This window comes from Podarcis filfolensis (assembly GCF_964270895.1).
Source record: "Podarcis filfolensis genome assembly, chromosome: 3".
NCBI lineage: Eukaryota > Metazoa > Chordata > Lepidosauria > Squamata > Lacertidae > Podarcis > Podarcis filfolensis.
The window spans coordinates 73,365,547-73,383,009 of record NC_139606.1 but is presented as its reverse complement, the minus strand read 5'-3'; the positions used below and the strand labels follow the sequence as shown (position 1 = coordinate 73,383,009).

The following is a 17,463-nucleotide window of genomic DNA, read 5'->3' as shown; positions in this document are numbered from 1 at the left end:
ATCATGTGACTGGCAAGCAGATTGCCCCACCCACATCACAAAGCTAGCCCAGAAGGTGAGAACCAGATTCCTCAGCTGTGGTCTAAGGGGGGGAGGGGTGTTTGGCAAAATCTAGTTTTGTGGAGGTTGGCAAAAGGTGGGGGGAGTTTAGCAAGTGGGTAGGTGGGGTTGGTGAGCAACACAAGCAGAGCCACAACCCCTAGTATAAACATTTTTGGATAATACATCTATTTGACAGTTTAGTGTAATAATCTAAAATGCATAACCAGGCTAGTCTACCTGAGGAAAAATTAGTGAAACGGAAAAAGTGTGTTTCTACACTAACAAAAGACTAATCAAATAATATATATCATTTTACAAAGTTTATATCTTTGAAAGAACAATCTGGCATCGATCTGATTAGGATTAATTATAGGATGAGTACATGTATATATTGAAAGTTTTCACCAAAAAAGCTGGTATAATTTCTCTTGCCCTTTCATATAGATATAATGTTGATGAATTCATTCCAAAAACCTGGATTTCTTGCTGTCCTTGAAATTCAGAGGATCATTTATGAATCCTCTCCTAGTAGTTACATCTGTTCTTCAGTCTTCATTATTTACAATAGACATCGTATTTTATAATTGATCCCACCTTGGTCCCTGCTAATCTTTCTTTAAATATTCTGTCCATTTCCTGACTATTTTCTTGACTGAAAAGTGTCTTCCAGTCACTTACACCACCTGAAAACAAGGAAATATAAAATTATAACAAGCAACCATGATTTTCCATTTGTGGTCCAGAAATCACATATTTGCAGTTGCAGGTAAGCGTTAGTAAGTCCAAAACATTACTGGAACTACTAAAGCATATTAACTACTTTTGTGAATAAGTAATTTTATTATTTTTACCCCGCCCTTCTGGCTGGTCCTCCCCAGCCACTCTGGGTGCCCCCCAGCACACATAAAAACATAATAAAATGTCAAACATTAAAATTGATGAGTAACACAATTCCTACCCTTCGTGGTGCTGCCATTTTGTTACTTTTTCAATTATCATTTTTTAAGACATTTCACTCTCTTTTTCTGCATTCTAAATAAAATACAGATCCCCTGAAGAATTTTGGGGTGCTTCCCCTGAAATCTTGTTTTTTATGCAATGCATAAAAGCTATTTATTCGTAGCCTTGGGTGATTTTTCCAAAGCTGGAAGAAGAGTATAGGTTGCTTTATAGCATTTACCTTTACGGAAAAAAACATCACCAAATTCTCCATGGGTTGATTTGGAATTGCCTTTCATAGCTTTGAAAGTGCTCCTTTCTGCAACACCAAGACAGTCTTCGTCACTTAGGTTCAGTTCAAAGAATTCAGCTATTTTTTTGACTCCTGCAGCTGTGTTCTGCAAAGGGAAAAAGGAAAAGCAATGCGTGTGATACTCTGACTGGATGTTTGATGAAGTAAGTTAATCAAACTTACTTATATAAATTCATACATCCAACAAATAAATCCAGCTTGCTTAGGGAAAGTCACAATGCAACACACTTTACTTCCATTTGCAGTAAAGGACCCCTGGACGGTTTGTTGTTTAGTCGTTTAGTCGTGTCCGACTCTTCGTGACCCCATGGACCAGAGCACGCCAGGCACTTCTGTCTTCCACTGCCTCCCGCAGTTTAGTCAGACTCATGTTTGTAGCTTCAAAGACACTATCCAACCATCTCGTCCTCTGTCGTCCCCTTCTCCTTGTGCCCTCCATCTTTCCCAACATCAGGGTCTTTTCCAGGGAGTCTTCTCTTCTCATGAGGTGGCCAAAGAATTGGAGCCTCAGCTTCACGATCTGTCCTTCCAGTGAGCACTCAGGGCTGATTTCCTTAAGAATGGATAGGTTTGATCTTCTTGCAGTCCATGGGACTCTTAAGAGTCTCCTCCAGCACCATAATTCAAAAGCATCAATTCTTCGACGATCAGCCTTCTTTATGGACGGTTAAGTCCAGTCAAAGGAGACTATGGTGTTGCGGCGCTCATCTCGCCTTCAGGCTGAGGGAGCTGGCGTTTGTCCACAGACAGCTTTCTGGGTCATGTGGCCAGCTGGACTAAACTGCTTCTGGCACAAGAGAACACTGTGAAGAAAGCCAGAGCACATGGAAACACCGTTTACCTTCCTGATGCAGCCGTACCTATTTATCTACTTGCACTGGTGTGCTTTCGAATTGCTAGGTTGGCAGGAGCTGGGACAGAGCAATGAGAGCTCACCCTGTCGCGAGGATTTGAACCGCCGACCTTCCGATCAGCAAGCCCAAGAGGCTCAGTGGTTTAGACCACAGCGCCACTTGCATCCATTTTCAGTATACCTATGTTGATTACAGGGGCATGCAAAGCCATCTTCTTATGAAGTCAGACCCTTCATCCATCTAGCTTCCACCATTTGCTAGGAATCACAGGAAGGGAGAGTGTTTTTGTCCTTGGGTCCTGCTTGCAGCTTTCCCACAATCATGTTTGGCTACTGTGAGAACAGAACGTTGGACTAAATGGGCCACTGGCCTAATCCCATAGGGCTCATCTTACATTCTTAGCTCATTACTATCTATACTGTCTAAGCTCACCTAATGGTCTTTCTGGGGATAGAGCCTGGGGCAGTCTACAAGCAAAGCAGACACTTTATCACTAAACAATGGCCTTTCCCCATACATACAGTTCATGTATTTTCATGCTTTTGTATTACAGAAGTGCCTGCTGGGGTTCTGGTTCTTTATAGCCTGGTGTGGCAACTCAAATCCAAGTTCTCCAGTTATATATCAAAACACTGCCTGTAACATCTTCTGCATGTATGAACCTCAGTTCAGTTGAACTAGGTTCAGCTCAAAGGGGCCTCTTCCAACCTGAAATGGGGTCGTGCAAGAGATATTTGAGGACTCTGCTTATTTCACTTATGGAAGCAAACACTTGTGTGCTGCTTGGAACATAGTTGTCCTTCTGCTTTTGCATTGCTCTGAATTTTGTGATGCAGTTTTTGGCTTTAATAATGTACATTAGGCTGTCAAAAATGGGTGGAAATGTTAGGAAAAATTCGAACATATGGCAACCCATGTAGGAAGTGTAATTTTGGTGAATTTCCTTAAAAATAGCTCAAAAACTCAACAGCTTTGGCCAAAAGAAAAGGGAAAAAAGCTCAACAGCTTTGCTAGGGTTGCCATATTTCACTTTTTGAAATATGGAAACCCTCTTTTAGCTGAACAATTGCCTGAACTACAAGGTATATCTGAACATGATTAAACTTACCTCTTTCAGCTCTTCATATGTTATTGGCATGACATTTTCTTTATCAATGAATTTGTTCCACACACAAAGATATTCAATATAGGAACCCCAGGGCACTGGCAAAAATCAGATCATACAGCAATGGTGAGAGCAAGATTTATACACAATAATCTTGTAGTAAGTCCCATTGAACCCAATGAGGCATACTAGGCATGCATAGGGTTGAACTTACACTCTTACTGTTAAGAATAAGTATAGAATTCATATAACAATCTTTATAACAATCTTCATTTTCTGCAAACACCATGGCTAAGCACAGGAACAAATGTTAGACTTACTCTATGCCCCTCAAATTGGGAATGTGCCATGCAGGATTGTTCCACACACCATCACGAGGGAGAGAAGAGGATACACTGGGATGTCGCCTTCACAATGGCTGACTGTCATGGACAGTAGTGGTGGGGTTGCTGGTGCTTACCTGACCTCCCACCAGCTGAGTTGCTGCTGCTTACTGGAAGGGAGTGGGATGAGATGGTGCAAAAGCAAAAGATTGCCTTCATCAGTATGTTTGCACCAGACTGAGCTTACTGCAGCCTTGACCTTCTCCTCTCCCACCTGTAAGCAGCAGCGGTGACTCAGCCAGCAGAAGGTCAAGAGAATACCTGAGGACTACCATTGCCCAGTATGTCCCTATCCCGAAGTCCTGATTAACTGGGCAAAATGGAAGTTTGGCACTAGGAAGCAGGTGTGCGAAGCTGGGCACAACATTGGGGGGGCAGTCACACATGCATGACGTCACATGTGATCGTGGGGGGGGGGTGGGAATGGCAAAAACATCCTCCAAGCCTCCTGCCCCATGGGAGGCAGGGGATGGTGGCCCCCTTGATACTGGGAGGGGTGAGCCCCAAGCCTCAAAATATTAAGGGGGCTGAAGCCCTTTGTGCCCCACATACCCCATATACAGTGGTACCTCGGGTTAAGTACTTAATTCGTTCCAAAGGTCCGTTCTTAACCTGAAACTGTTCTTAACCTGAAGCACCACTTTAACTGATGGGACCTCCCGCTGCCGCTGCACCATCGGAGCACGATTTCTGTTCTCATCCTGAAGGAAAGTTCTTAACCCGAGGTACTATTTCTGGGTTAGCGGAGTCTGTAACCTGAAGCGTATGTAACCCGAGGTTCCACTGTACACGGCACTCCTGCTAGAAAGCAATATTAATCAGGATCTCCTTCAGCTGCAAGGAGCATGCCTGCCCAATGTTCTGTGAACTGATCATGAAAATACAAATATGTATTTTTGATGTGGAGTGAAATGTGCCTCCCTTTGCGTCAACTCTCACCCCCAAACCCTGGGCCTTAATAGTATCAAAAGTCTGAGAAGCACTGGAATCAACATATGGTAATGTTGGTGCTCCATGGTTCTCATTTAACTGAATCTCAAAAAACAAATTTATGATGGTATAGTAAATCAGGATTTTGAGCATGGGAATTAGGACTGTCCAGCTGACGGACTTGTCAAGGAGGCATTCAATCTGAACTTCCTGTACAAGTCAATGCAATGACAATAAAGATTCTTATGCAAATCAGATCTCTAGATATCTAAGCAGCAAGTCTGACACTTCCTAAGAAGTGTACATGTAACACCATAGTTTAGTGTTACATACAGGAGCTTTTGACTCATGTGTTTCCCCTTCCTACTACTCTTCAGTTCTCAAACATCTGCTTCCATTTTCAACTAAATGTCATTTGTTGTTATGTTCAATTTGGGAATTGTGATTGGTGTTAACTATTTTTTATCAGATGAAGGTAGGATCATTATCCACTGTCAGATGATGCTTGAATGAAATGAAATGTTTTTTTTTTTTAAAAAAAATGGCTTTACAATATAATCCCTTCAAATTCAACATTGGATGACTTTAGAGAAGACATAAAATCAATAGGTTGTATCCAACAAAGTCATCCAATTTGTGCAAGGACTTCCTCTCCCTTTCCTCTTCCTACATACCCCACACTCCCAAAATCTGCTTGGGAGGGTTGGGGATCCCCCAGAACAGATTTGGAGGAAGGCACACGAACAACTTTGTTAGATGCAAACCATTGTGCTGTTCATATTATATGCATTATTATAGTTGACATAGATAGGAAAAGGGAATGTCTACTTTGTCCTTCCATTAAAGCTCGGAAGTAATCTTCAAATTTATCATAAGGGGGATATGGAGCGAAGGTGTTCGAGAAATGGAAAAAAGATGCAGCAACATCCTTTGGATTCCGAATGAGCAGCAATATCTAGAAAACGAAAACATGAGAATGAGATGATAGAATTGCACTATCTACAATGCACCATATTTCTCATAAATCAATGTCAGGGACTGGACTGAGGAGGAGAGTGGTGGAGACCGCTCCCCAACCTGACCCTCCCAGGGAGGAGGAAGAGGAAGACGGTATAGCTTTACAACAGTGATTTGCGGGAGGTCACTGCTCAGAGGCAGAAGAGAGGAAAAGTTGGGAAATAATTGGCCATGAGGAGCAGGCAGAACCAGAGCAGCTGGCAGACACGTTGTCACTAGAAAGCATTACAGGCCCACCATCTCCTAGAACCTGGCGAGCTTTAAAAGTAGGAGAGCAAAGAGCTCAAAGACAGAGGGCACTTAGCAGCATCCACAGAGGAGGTGATGATGGTGACGAATGAGGAAGTGGGAGAGACGGGGAGGGTGGAGATTCATTCGGGACAACGCCATTTTCCAAGAGGCTGAGTTCTATAGCTTCTCTCTGTAATGTTTGAAATAAAAAAGGGCGGTAAGAAACTTTTCCTTGTCTTTATACTTCCCTGGGCAACCAGCCGGGAGCCGCTGACAGTACCCTGACAATCAATTAACACACCACATGTTATCACTGCAATCTAATGCACTGGGAGTGAGACCCATTGCAGTCATTGTGATGTCTGAATACAAATTGATAGAACTGGGCTGCATAGCACATAACTGACAAGAATGTAGGAAGGACACTGTAGGATCCCACAATAGCCCATCTAGTCCCATATGCTGTTCTTACAGTGGCCAACCAGATGCCTATGGGAGGGCCACAAACTGGACATGGGTGCAACATTCTTGTGTTCCTCAGCAACTAGTGCTCAGAGGCATAACACTCTCACAGCCATCATGACTAGTAGCCATGACTCATCTCATCTTCCATGAATTTGTCTAACCTCTTTACACAAGAAGCTTTCACCCCCAGGACTGGCTGTCATCCACATTCATTTTATCTGGTAAAAGCTACCTTCTTTCCTGCTGCTTTTAGCTACTGATTTACAAGTACAAACATGTCCTGTTGCTACTATAGGATTTCCTATGCGGTGCAAATTGGACCAAGTCACGCTACACAAAAGGCGGCCAGAAAACACACCTTCAAATCTCACACTGTGGGACAATTGTTGCATTATACTTAAGGGACGCAGGTGGCGCTGTGGGTTAAACCACACAGCCTAGGACTTGCCGATCAGAAGGTCGGCGGTTTGAATCCCTGTGGCGGGGTGAGCTCCCGTTGCTCCGTCCCTGCTCCTGCCAACCTAGCAGTTCGAAAGCACGTCAAAGTGCAAGTAGATAAATAGGTACCTCTCCAGCGGGAAGGGACAGCGTATCCGTGCGCTGCTCTGGTTCGCCAGAAGCAGCTTAGTCATGCTGGCCACATCACCCGGAAGCTGTACGCCGGCTCCCTTGGCCAATAAAGCAAGATGAGCACTGCAACCCCAGAGTCATCCGCAACTGGACCTAATGGTCAGGGGTCCCTTTACTTTTACCTTTACTTAAGTGGAACAAGGGACAGAGTAGAATGTCAGCACCAGGATTAAAGCAATAAATCAGCCCATTGCAGTTCTGGCAGGACTTATTTCACCAGCTTTGATGGGCCATTGTTGATAGGAACAGGCCTGGGTCTATTTCCCACACCAGCCTGGGAGCTGGCATAGCAAAATTAGAATTTGAACTTTCTCCCATACCACTCTTCTGCTCCGGCTGGTGCAAGTAACAGGATTGTAGATGCAGTTATGGCTATGATACTCTGTTATATCTGATTTTGTTTAATTTTTTTAAAAGTGCTTGTTTGTATATTGGATTCTTACAACATATAATGACATCGTGCACACATATAGTAAAATATCCCTCCCTAACCCAGAAGACAGAGTCTAGGCATACATGCAAAAAAGAGAGTTAAGTTCCTATCCTAGACAACCATTTGTATAGAAAACAATAAACAAGTCAGGTTAACTAAAAGATTACATAATGTGAGGAGAGTCCTCTGTGTTCATCTGAGCTATATGCATAATAAAGCTACACCAATCAGTTACAAAAGAGTCTTTATGCTTCGCCCTTGTGCCAATGTTATTTTATTAGTGAAATTTTCCACAAGTGCTATTCTACATGCTTTACTGTACCAATTTGTCAGAAAAGCACCCTCTAAGTTCTTCCAGTCTTTCAAGCCTGGCTGCTGGTAAAAACGAAAGCTTATTAGAGGTTTGAGCTGTAAGTTAACATCTACCTTGAAAAGCACTTGACTTGTTTGCTTACAGTTATGAGCTGGTTCAAGGCTGATCTACATACAAGTTACAGATAGGTAGCCGTGTTGGTCTGCCATAGTCAAAACAAAAAAAAAAATTTCCTTCCAGTAGCACCTTAAAGACCAACATACAAGTACCACTTTAAATATTTTTGTGATAACAGTACTTACTTTGGCTTTATTCTTGAAGACAGATTTTGGAAGCTTATCAGGGCGGAGATGAGTAAACATCACTCTCCTGGAGGGATAGCCGTTCATCCTCTTCCAGAAGCCAAATTAATAGGCATGAAATGGAAAACAGATGATTTGTTTTTTTAAAAAGCCAACTTAAAAAAAAATATAATCAGTTCTACTATTTGCCAACAGCAAAACTGATTGGGCAATCCAAGCTTTGTGCATGACTCTTGAAAACACTTCCAAGAACTTCAACATGGAAATTGAAGCTGAGCTGAAAATTTGCAGAGAACCCTTCCTTTGGGCAGCTTCTTTTAAAACTTGTTGTTGTTGCAGCCATGGAACTCTCCTTAGTGACCACTAAGCCTCTAGATGGTGGCTGCCATTTTGACTCCCAGAATGTCCAAAACTGCATACTATTCTGGGGCATTTTTGGAGGGGGAGCCTTCCATTGGGGGCCACAATGCTATGCCCCTTCAAAAGGTATCTGGGTTTTTAAAAAAACCACAGGCTTCTTGGGAGGGGTAAGTTTTTCCCACCACAAAATTTGTCCTTAGCTGCACTGGTGTCAGTGCAATGAGTCAATGCCCTTTTCATGAAAGTGATCAGGGAAAACTTTGCCCAGGACTCGCCAGTGTGGTGTAGTGGTTAAGAGTCACGTAATCTGGGGAACTGGGTTTGCTTCCCCGCTCCTCCACATGCAGCTGCTGGGTGACCTTGGGCCAGTCACACTTCTTTGAAGTCTCTCAGCCCCACTCACCTCACAGAGTGTTTGTTGGGGGGGAGGAAGGGAAAGGAGAATGTTAGCCGCTTTGAGACTCCTTAAAGGGAGTGAAAGGCGGGATATCAAATCCAAACTCTTCTTCTTCTTCTTCTTCTTCCTTAGGAAGGTCCACATTAAACTTTAAGAACTATTCTACCAGGGCAGTGGCACTCATGGTGGCATTGGTGACAAATGTGACAATGGGAGGGGGGTTATGTCTGGGCAATCCTGGTTTCATTACAAACAAAGAGTACTAACCTGATACTTTTCAGGATCTCCAATTTCAATATACGGAATTTCCGCAAGTAGCAATTTTTCATTCAGTTTCTCCGGTTCATGTTTCTTTGCAGATGTGACTACTAAATCTGTAACTATTTGGCCAACCCAGTTGGTACCTAGGAAAACACAGAGCTGGGAATGAAATGCTTTTTTTTTCAGACTGCCAACAAATGCATAATAATCGGAGAACTGATTAATTCATGAGCAAGAAGAATAGTGAGTTTCAAGAAACTCTGATAGAAGACATTCTTTCCCAATTTTTTTTTATCATAATTGTTTTCTCTCCTCAAAAAGCAAAATTACTTTGCCAGAAAACAAAGGAAAAAGGAGATCTTTAAAGACTGCAATAGAATATTCACTAACATACAATCATACTTAAGGTGTGTGTGTTATTTAAACAGAAAGACTTATTCACATATACTTGTGTCACCTAGCTGTTTATTTACCTTCCTGTTTATTTCATTAGTCTACCAAGACAGAGCAGTCTCTAGGCAACCTTGACGGTAAAGTTTTAAAATATTGTTTAAAATAGGCCTTAAATCAAATTTAAGAACAAATCAAGACAGAAGACAACAGCAGAAAACTAACTAATCTGAGTGATGCTAACATTAAGTCTTATCCCATCAACTGCCTGGGAGAAGAGGAAGACCTCCCTACATCTAATCAGGATCCCTTGGTGGTTATATCAGCTGAAGACAAGTGTCCTATCAAAACAACCTGTCTCTTTTGAACTCTCTCCCCACATTAACATGTCTACATTTGTAGCATATCCCTTTGTCATCAAAGTTCTGCAGCCAAAAATATTCAGAAGATTAGAACTGAGGTTTGTTGTTGTTCTTGTTCATAATTTTTTCTTGTTGTTCATAATTTTTTTTCTGTCTTTAGGTCTTTGCAAATTATGGTATTATACTGCCATTTATTCAAGAACTTTTTTTTTTTTTTTTTTTGCATACTATCATTCCAGTCTCCACTATCACTTTGACTTTAACCAATGTTAACATGGCCACACACTCACCGGATTTGCAGTATCCTGCTAGAAACACATCATCACTTCTTGCCTCAAAAGATTCAAGAGCTTTGAACTGCTCTGGGCTGCAAAGAGCTGTGGGGTACACAACTCCGTCATAAGTAAATAGCATTTCCTCTCGAGTCATCTTTTCACCATCTTCCATTGCTTTTTCCAGAATGTCAATGAACTTCTGTCTAACGTAAGGCATTTTTCAAAGGTCTCTTCTTCTTTCTCTTCTGGAAGTGGAGTGACTGTAAAGGAAGGCAGAGACTTTGGCTTACACACTTGAGTTACTATAAAGGTAAAGGGACCCCTGACCATTAGGTCCAGTCGTGACCGACTCTGGGGTTGCGGGGCTCATCTCACTTTACTGGCTGAGGGAGCCGGCATACAGCTTCTGGGTCATGTGGCCAGCATGACTAAGCCACTTCTGGCGAACCAGAGCAGCTCACGGAAACGCCGTTTACCTTCCCACAGGAGCGGTGCCTATTTATCTACTTGCACTTTGACGTGCTTTCGTACCACTAGGTTGGCAGGAGCAGAGACCGAGCAATGGGAGCTCACCCCATCACAGGGATTCAAACCACCGACCTTCTGATCGGCAAGTCCTAGGCTCTGTGGTTTAACCCACAGCGCCACCCACGTCCCTTGAGTTACTATAGGTGTTGCTTTTTTTAGGACAGCTTGCAAAAATGTTATGTACTGAGTTGAATAGGATCCAAACTGCAGCAGTCTGATTGGTCCTAGAACAATAGGATCCAAAAGGCAGCAGTCTGATTGGTCCTAGAACAATAGGATTCAGAATGCAGCAGTCTGATTGGTCCTAGAACAATGCAGCAGTATGATTGGTTGGCAGGAACCACCCAATCATGCTCCAGATAGAAGTGAATCCACAACTTGATTGGCTTACAGTAGAATTCCGGAATTAGCCAATCATGTGCAGCCCATTGTGTAAATAATGTATATAAAGCAGATACTTTGAGGGGACTTTCATTCATTCATTCCTCCTCACCACTATGAGCTGAATAAAGAGCATGAAATCACTTTGCGACTCTGAGTATATTTCAAAAAAGTAATCAAAGCCATCATTTTTTTTAAGAAAGCATATAAAACAAACAAAAATAAAAGCAGGACCAGTTAAATTTTAAGTTTTGTCTTTTGTGTTGAAAAAGAAGACCCTCAACCCTCAGCATTTTTAACAGAATATAGATTGAAATAATGTAATTGTTTTAGTCATTTAAAAGTTAGCAAAAGCATGGCCAAAGGTGCTTCTTTTTTTGGGGGGGGAGTCTCTTACCTGACCCCAGATTTTTCCCTTCTGTGATCTGAGGAGCTCCAGTTAGGTTGGACCAAACTGAGCAAATATCTCCTTCCCGATCCCATGAAGCTTTTATACTCGTCTCAAGTCTCTCCCTCGTCCTGCCCTCCTTTTCATCCCACCCTCCTTTATTCATGTATTTCTGGGTTGTTATGCAATCGCTGCAGATTTTGCAATATGATCAAGTCTAAAGTACAGGTCCATCCAGGTTGTGGGAGAATGTCCAGTTTCCATCAAATATTACTCAAGGGGTCAACTGGCTGCAGTTATCAGGCTTACTTGTTGCCTTGCTTCTTCACGATGTTGCAGCCTACAGGGAGCCCGAGAAAAAATGAGAAAGCAGCATGATCAGCCTCGAAAATGTGCCCAAACCAGTTATTCCCATTTGGCTCTGCTCTCCTTCACCTTTTATTTTTGCATTCCACAATGCTTGCCTCCTCCTTTTCTCTTTCTCTTTTAGGATTTTTTAACCCTTACTTTTTACATTTTCTTTAACTTTTTTCACTGAGTGTGTTTCTCAGATAGCTACTGCTAGAGATCCGTTCCTTTCTTTTTCCACCACGTGACCACAAGCGCCTCTTCTATATTTGTGGAATTTTTTTGAGCTATGGTTACTAAATAAAATCAGAAAGCCACTCTGCACATGCTTTGGTACCTCGGATTTGCAAAATCACCCACTGACTTTCCTTGGACCCTATTCTTCATTTGCCATGGTCTGCACCCCTTTTAGCACCAGGAGAAACCATCTGATATTCAAGAAGTAGAGGACATTCAGTAATGAGGATCATCTCATAGATTGCTCATAGAATGGTGCATAGATATTGCTTGTGCTTACAATTTTCTGCCACCAAATAATATTTGTTGTTGTTTAGTTGTTTAGTCATGTCTGACTCTTCGTGACCCCATGGACCAGAGCATGTCAGGCACTCCTGTCTTCCACTGCCTCCTGCAGTTTGGTCAAGTTCATGTTGGTAGCTTCGAGAACACTGTCCAACCATATCGTCTTCTGTTGTCCCCTACTCCTTGTGCCCTCAATCTTTCCTAACATCAGGGTCTTTTCCAGGGAGTCTTCTCTTCTCATGAGGTGGCCAAAGTACTGGAGCCTCAGCTTCATGATCTGTCCTTCCAGTGAGCACTCAGGGCTGATTTCCTTAAGAATGGATAGGTTTGATCTTCTTGCAGTCCATGGGATTCTCAAGAGTCTCCTCCAGCATCATAATTCAAAAGCATCAATTCTTCAGCGATCAGCCTCCTTATGGTCCAGCTCTCACTTCCATACATCACTACTGGAAAAACCATAGCTTTAACTATACGGACCTTTGTCGGCAAGGTGATTTCTCTGCTTTTTAAGATGCTGTCTAGGTTTGTCATTGCTTTTCTCCCAAGAAGCAGGCGTCTTTTAATTTCGTGACTGCTGTCACCATCTGCAGTGATCATGGAGCCCAAGAAAGTAAAATCTCTCACTGCCTCCATTTCTTCCCCTTCTATTTGCCAGGAGATGATGGGCCCAGTGGCCATGATCTTAGATTTTTTGATGTTGAGCTTCAGACCATATTTTGCGCTATCCTCTTTCACCCTCATTAAAAGGTTCTTTAATTCCTCCTCACTTTCTGCCATCAAGGTTGTGTCATCTGCATATCTGAGGTTGTTGATATTTCTTCCGGCAATCTTAATTCCGGCTCAGGATTTATCCAGTCCAGCCTTTCGCATGATGAATTCTGCATATAAGTTAAATAAGCAGGGAGACAATATACAGCCTTGTCGTACTCCTTTCCCAATTTTGAACCAATCAGTTGTTCCATATCCAGTTCTAACTGTAGCTTCTTGTCCCACATAGAGATTTCTCAGGAGACAGATGAGGTGATCAGGCACTCCCATTTCTTTAAGAACTTGCCATAGTTTGCTGTGGTCGACACAGTCAAATGCTTTTGCGTAGCAGAAGTAGATGTTTTTCTGGAACTCTCTAGCTTTCTCCATAATCCAGCGCATGTTTGCAATTTGGTCTCTGGTTCCTCTGCCCCTTCGAAATCCAGCTTGCACTTCTGGGAACCAAATAATATATCCATCCACAAAACCAGGCCAACACAGATCAACCTTTCACACAATCCAGATTCCAACAGTGGCATATGGAGAAGGCAAGCACTAAAAGTGTATAAATCAAGTAGCTGTTCTCAACGGCAGCCTACATATCAAGTCACACAAGTAGCATACATATATGTAGGAAAGTACAGTCGTACCTTGGTTCTCAAACAGCTTAGTTCCCAAATGTTTTGGCTCCCGAATGATAGAAACCCAGAAGTGAGAGTTCTGGTTTTCGAACTATTTTTGGAAGCCAAATGTCCGACAGGGCTTCCACAGCTTCTGATTGGCTGCAGGAGCCTCCTTCAGCCAATCAGAAACCGTGCTTTGGTTTCGGAAGTCGAACGGACTTCCGGAACACATTCTGTTCAAAAACCAAGGTACGACTGTATTAGGAAAGGAAGTTTTTATAAGCAGTTTAGGCTGCAGACCTATAAGCACTTACCTGGTGGAAATAAGCCCCAATGAAAACAACTGGGTTGACTTTTAAGTGGGCATGTATAGCAGGGGTAGTCAAGATGGTGCCCTTCAGTTGTTGTTGGGCAATTGTCCTTGCTGGCTTGGCTGATGCAAATTGGAGCCTAACAAGATCTGGGTGGCTCCATGTTGGCAACTGTGAAAAGGGCACATTCTGTGCTAGAGATCATTAGGAAAGGAATTGAAAAGAAAACTGTCAACATCATAATGCAACCGCATTTGTATTACTGTTTGTACAGTTCTGGTTGCCTCAGTTAAAAAAGGATTATTGTAGAGTTGTGAAAGGTGCAGAAAACAACCACAAGTGATTCCCTATGAATAAAGATTGCAGTGCTTGGAACTTTTTAGTTTAGAGAAAATATGAATAAGAAATGACATGATGGAAGTTTACAAACCTATGCATGGAGAGCACCACAGTAATACTCATGTTGAGATACATCTAAGGCCCTTCTAATTCTGTTTCCCATTTTACAAATGGGAAGCACAGAGGTGGAAAGTCTCTAGTCTAGCAGCTACTGCACACTGAGGCCGACATCTTCACTGGGTCGACATCTTCATCCAGCTATCTACTATGACCCCAAGGTCTTCCTTCTGGTCCATCACCCCTAGTTCATACCCCATGAGTGCAAGGGTGAAATTAAGGTCTTTTGTTCCAGCATGCGTCACTTTACACTTGTTTACGTTGAACTGCATTTGGCGTTCTACTGCCCATTCACTCAGTTTGGTGGGGTCCTTTCAGAGCTCTTGATAATCTCTTTTTGTTTTAACAACCTTGAACAATTCAGTGTCATCAGCAAACTTGACGTTTTCCCACTCTTTGGGGGAGGGGAACAGAAAGCATTCAGAAAGGTCACTGACCTCTGCAGTCTGCATGCAGGAATCTATTCCTGTCTCAGCAATATTTTGCTGTAGTGGTGGCACTTTTCAACAATGGCAGAGGCAGTATGTGCAAGGCAAGGAGAATTTGAGGAGCCTGCACCAAAGGAGATGTAGGGGTGCCGCACATCTCCCACAAGGCATAGGTAGCTCACCTCTGCATCATATCAATGCACAATGCTGAAAGAGGCTGAGGTTTGAGTGTGCACTGCAAATCCCATCCCAGTCTCCAGCTTCTTATCTTCCATTGTCTAGTTCATGACAGACAAAGCAAACCTGCTTGGCCTTGGATTGAGGGTGCAGAGATTATAGAGGCAGTGTAGTATAGTGGTTAGAGTGTCAGACTAGGACCTGAGAGACCAGATTTCAAATCCCTGCTTGGTCATGCAGCTCTCTGGGCAACCTTGGGCTGGTCACCGTTTTTCTCCCTAACCTTACCTCTCAGGGTTGTTGAGGGGGGGGGTTAAATGAAGTAGAGCATAGCCATGGATGCCACGTTGGACTCACTGGAGGAAAAATTGAGCTTTAATTACAATAAATAAATATTCACACCAGCAACAGGTTCAAACGACAAAGTCAGCAGAAGCTTTTGTGCTCTGAGTGGTTACTGGAAAACTCAACACAAGTACATAATTTCTTAAGTAAACAACTTTATTTTTAAAAATGTAGATTTTTCTAAGCCTCTGAGGTTTCACAACATTCAAGCAGTATATAAATCTTGTGAAACAACTAACTAAATAAACATTAAGTGCAGAGAAGGAAGGGATTAAGTGGCTGGTTTAGAACAAAACATGATTTTAAAGGAGAAGTTTCACCCCTTGAACAAAACCTGGGCGTTCCCTGTCCAACTGCTATGCTTGATATGCCTTTTCACCACCTGTAAATGAAAAAAAAAACTGTTATTCTGGAGATAATGAGGGTAGGGCAAATACTATAAATTATGTTAATCCCATTGTTTGCTCTTGCATTCACTGGGGTTTTATCTTCTTTCAGAAATAGTCATGTGTGGTGGTTTTGAGTCAGACAGAATGAGAGATGGAAACTTTTTTCTATTTGCCCCCACTCCAAACCCATGGTCCTGATCTGACCCCCCCCCCCTGCACCTGCAGTGTCTATGGATGGTTGAAAGTTGCCACTGAAGTGAATGGGAATGCTTTTTCTCATGCAAATTGCAGGTTTCAAAGGAGCTGATTTGGATCAGGACTGTAGCAAGGGCAAAGAGGGAAAACTGGCTAACTCTGAAACTGCTCCCCCGAGGAATAGCCCCATTGATTCTGAGCGACCAGTTTCAGTCTGGCTGGCAGAGAGCAGTCTTAAACAGTCTTCAGAAACTAGGCCTTGCTCCCCAAACCCTCATAACTATGGGCCTGGGCCAAGCTAGAACCATGGTTAGGCAAAGAATCGTGGACATAGAGAGAAAACAGGACTGTACAAGGGTCCCCGATTATAAAATCATAGAAAACGGGAGATACGTAGCTGCTCCAGCAACATATCTCTATTTCCTCACATCCAGAAACACAAGAAGGGCTTTCACTCTTGCTAGAAGCTCAGCTTTGCCCTCACCGGTTCCGGAAGGCTCCTATGGAAGAGTCCTGTACGCACAGAGACTTTGCACCTTCCCATTAGGGGAAATAGGAAGCCCCGAACATATATTTTTTAGATGTCCTTTTTATGTTGAGATTCGTAGAGACACCATTGATCCTTTGCTGAAAAGGCTCGTGATCTTTCAGACAAGTCTAAACTTACCGTATTTTTTGCTCTATAAGACTCACTTTTTCCCTCCTAAAAAGTAAGGGGAAATGTGTGTGCGTCTTATGAAGCAAATGCAGGCTGCGCAGCTATCACAGAAGCCAGAACAGCAAGAGGGATTGCTGCTTTCACTGCGCAGCGATCCCTCTTGCTGTTGTGGCTTCTGAGATTCAGAATATTTTTTTCCTTGTTTTCCTCCTCCAAAAACTAGGTGCGTCTTGTGGTCTGGTGCGTCTTATAGAGCAAAAAATACGGTAATTCTCTCCTCTTAGGCAAAGATCACAAGACGACCTGGCTGGTAGCCAGATTCTGTGCCCAGATTTGTAGGCACAGATCATCCTCTAGAATAAATAGGGAAATGCTGAAGTCTCCCTTTGGGGTGCCTCAGGGTCAATTTTTATGGAAGCCCAAATCTTAGTTGTACGAGTGTATGTATGTATCTCAATTTTAACTCATGAGCTATTGCTGCAATCTGCTCCGGTTGTATATTTTATCTTTATGAACGCTGTTTTTATTGTGTTATGCGAGCTGGTCTTTGACGGTAATAAATTATCTAAATTATCCCTACCACCATCCCCAAACCAGGGCCCCAATCCAAATGAGGGCCCCTATGCTGGTGTCAGGGACTGAACTGCAGAGGAATGGTGGAGGCTGCCCCCCACCCCACCCCCGTAGCCCAACAGCTGGCTATTTGGGAGAGAGAAATCATGCACTGCAAGTGACGCCATTAAGAACAGGTGCAGCTTGGCCTTTAGTCTCCAATGGCAGAGCTCAGTCCTCCAAAAGTGCTATGGAATTCCCTCCACTCAGACAAGGGAGCCCCTAGAAATAAAGACACTGGAGCCATAAATCACATTTCTATTAAACATACCAGCATTTTGGGTTATATCCAATGCTATTTTTCTAGAAAAAAAAGGTGCTGGATCTCACCATGAGCGCCTCCCTTGTTCTCT

The 17,463-nt window shown here is 42.9% G+C and overlaps 1 protein-coding gene across 2 annotated transcripts; it reads right to left on the bottom strand.

The window, feature by feature from the left end:
• Window positions 1-349: 349 nt before the first annotated feature.
• On the bottom strand, window positions 350-16,347 carry LOC310759166 (sulfotransferase 6B1-like). Of its 2 annotated transcripts, none has more exons than XM_083606106.1 (8): window positions 16,325-16,347; window positions 10,018-10,262; window positions 8,982-9,118; window positions 7,958-8,047; window positions 5,395-5,521; window positions 3,257-3,351; window positions 1,223-1,379; window positions 350-725 (listed from the first exon to the last, which is right to left on the bottom strand). In XM_083606106.1, the coding sequence occupies exons 2-8, from the start codon at window positions 10,217-10,219 to the stop codon at window positions 598-600; spliced, it is 936 nt and encodes a 311-aa protein (XP_083462232.1). In that variant the 5' UTR covers window positions 10,220-10,262; window positions 16,325-16,347; the 3' UTR covers window positions 350-597. The 2 variants fall into 2 exon arrangements, with proteins under 2 accessions (XP_083462232.1, XP_083462231.1); XM_083606105.1 differs by lacking the exon at window positions 16,325-16,347 and adding an exon at window positions 11,309-11,640.
• Between the last annotated feature and the right edge of the window lie 1,116 nt (window positions 16,348-17,463).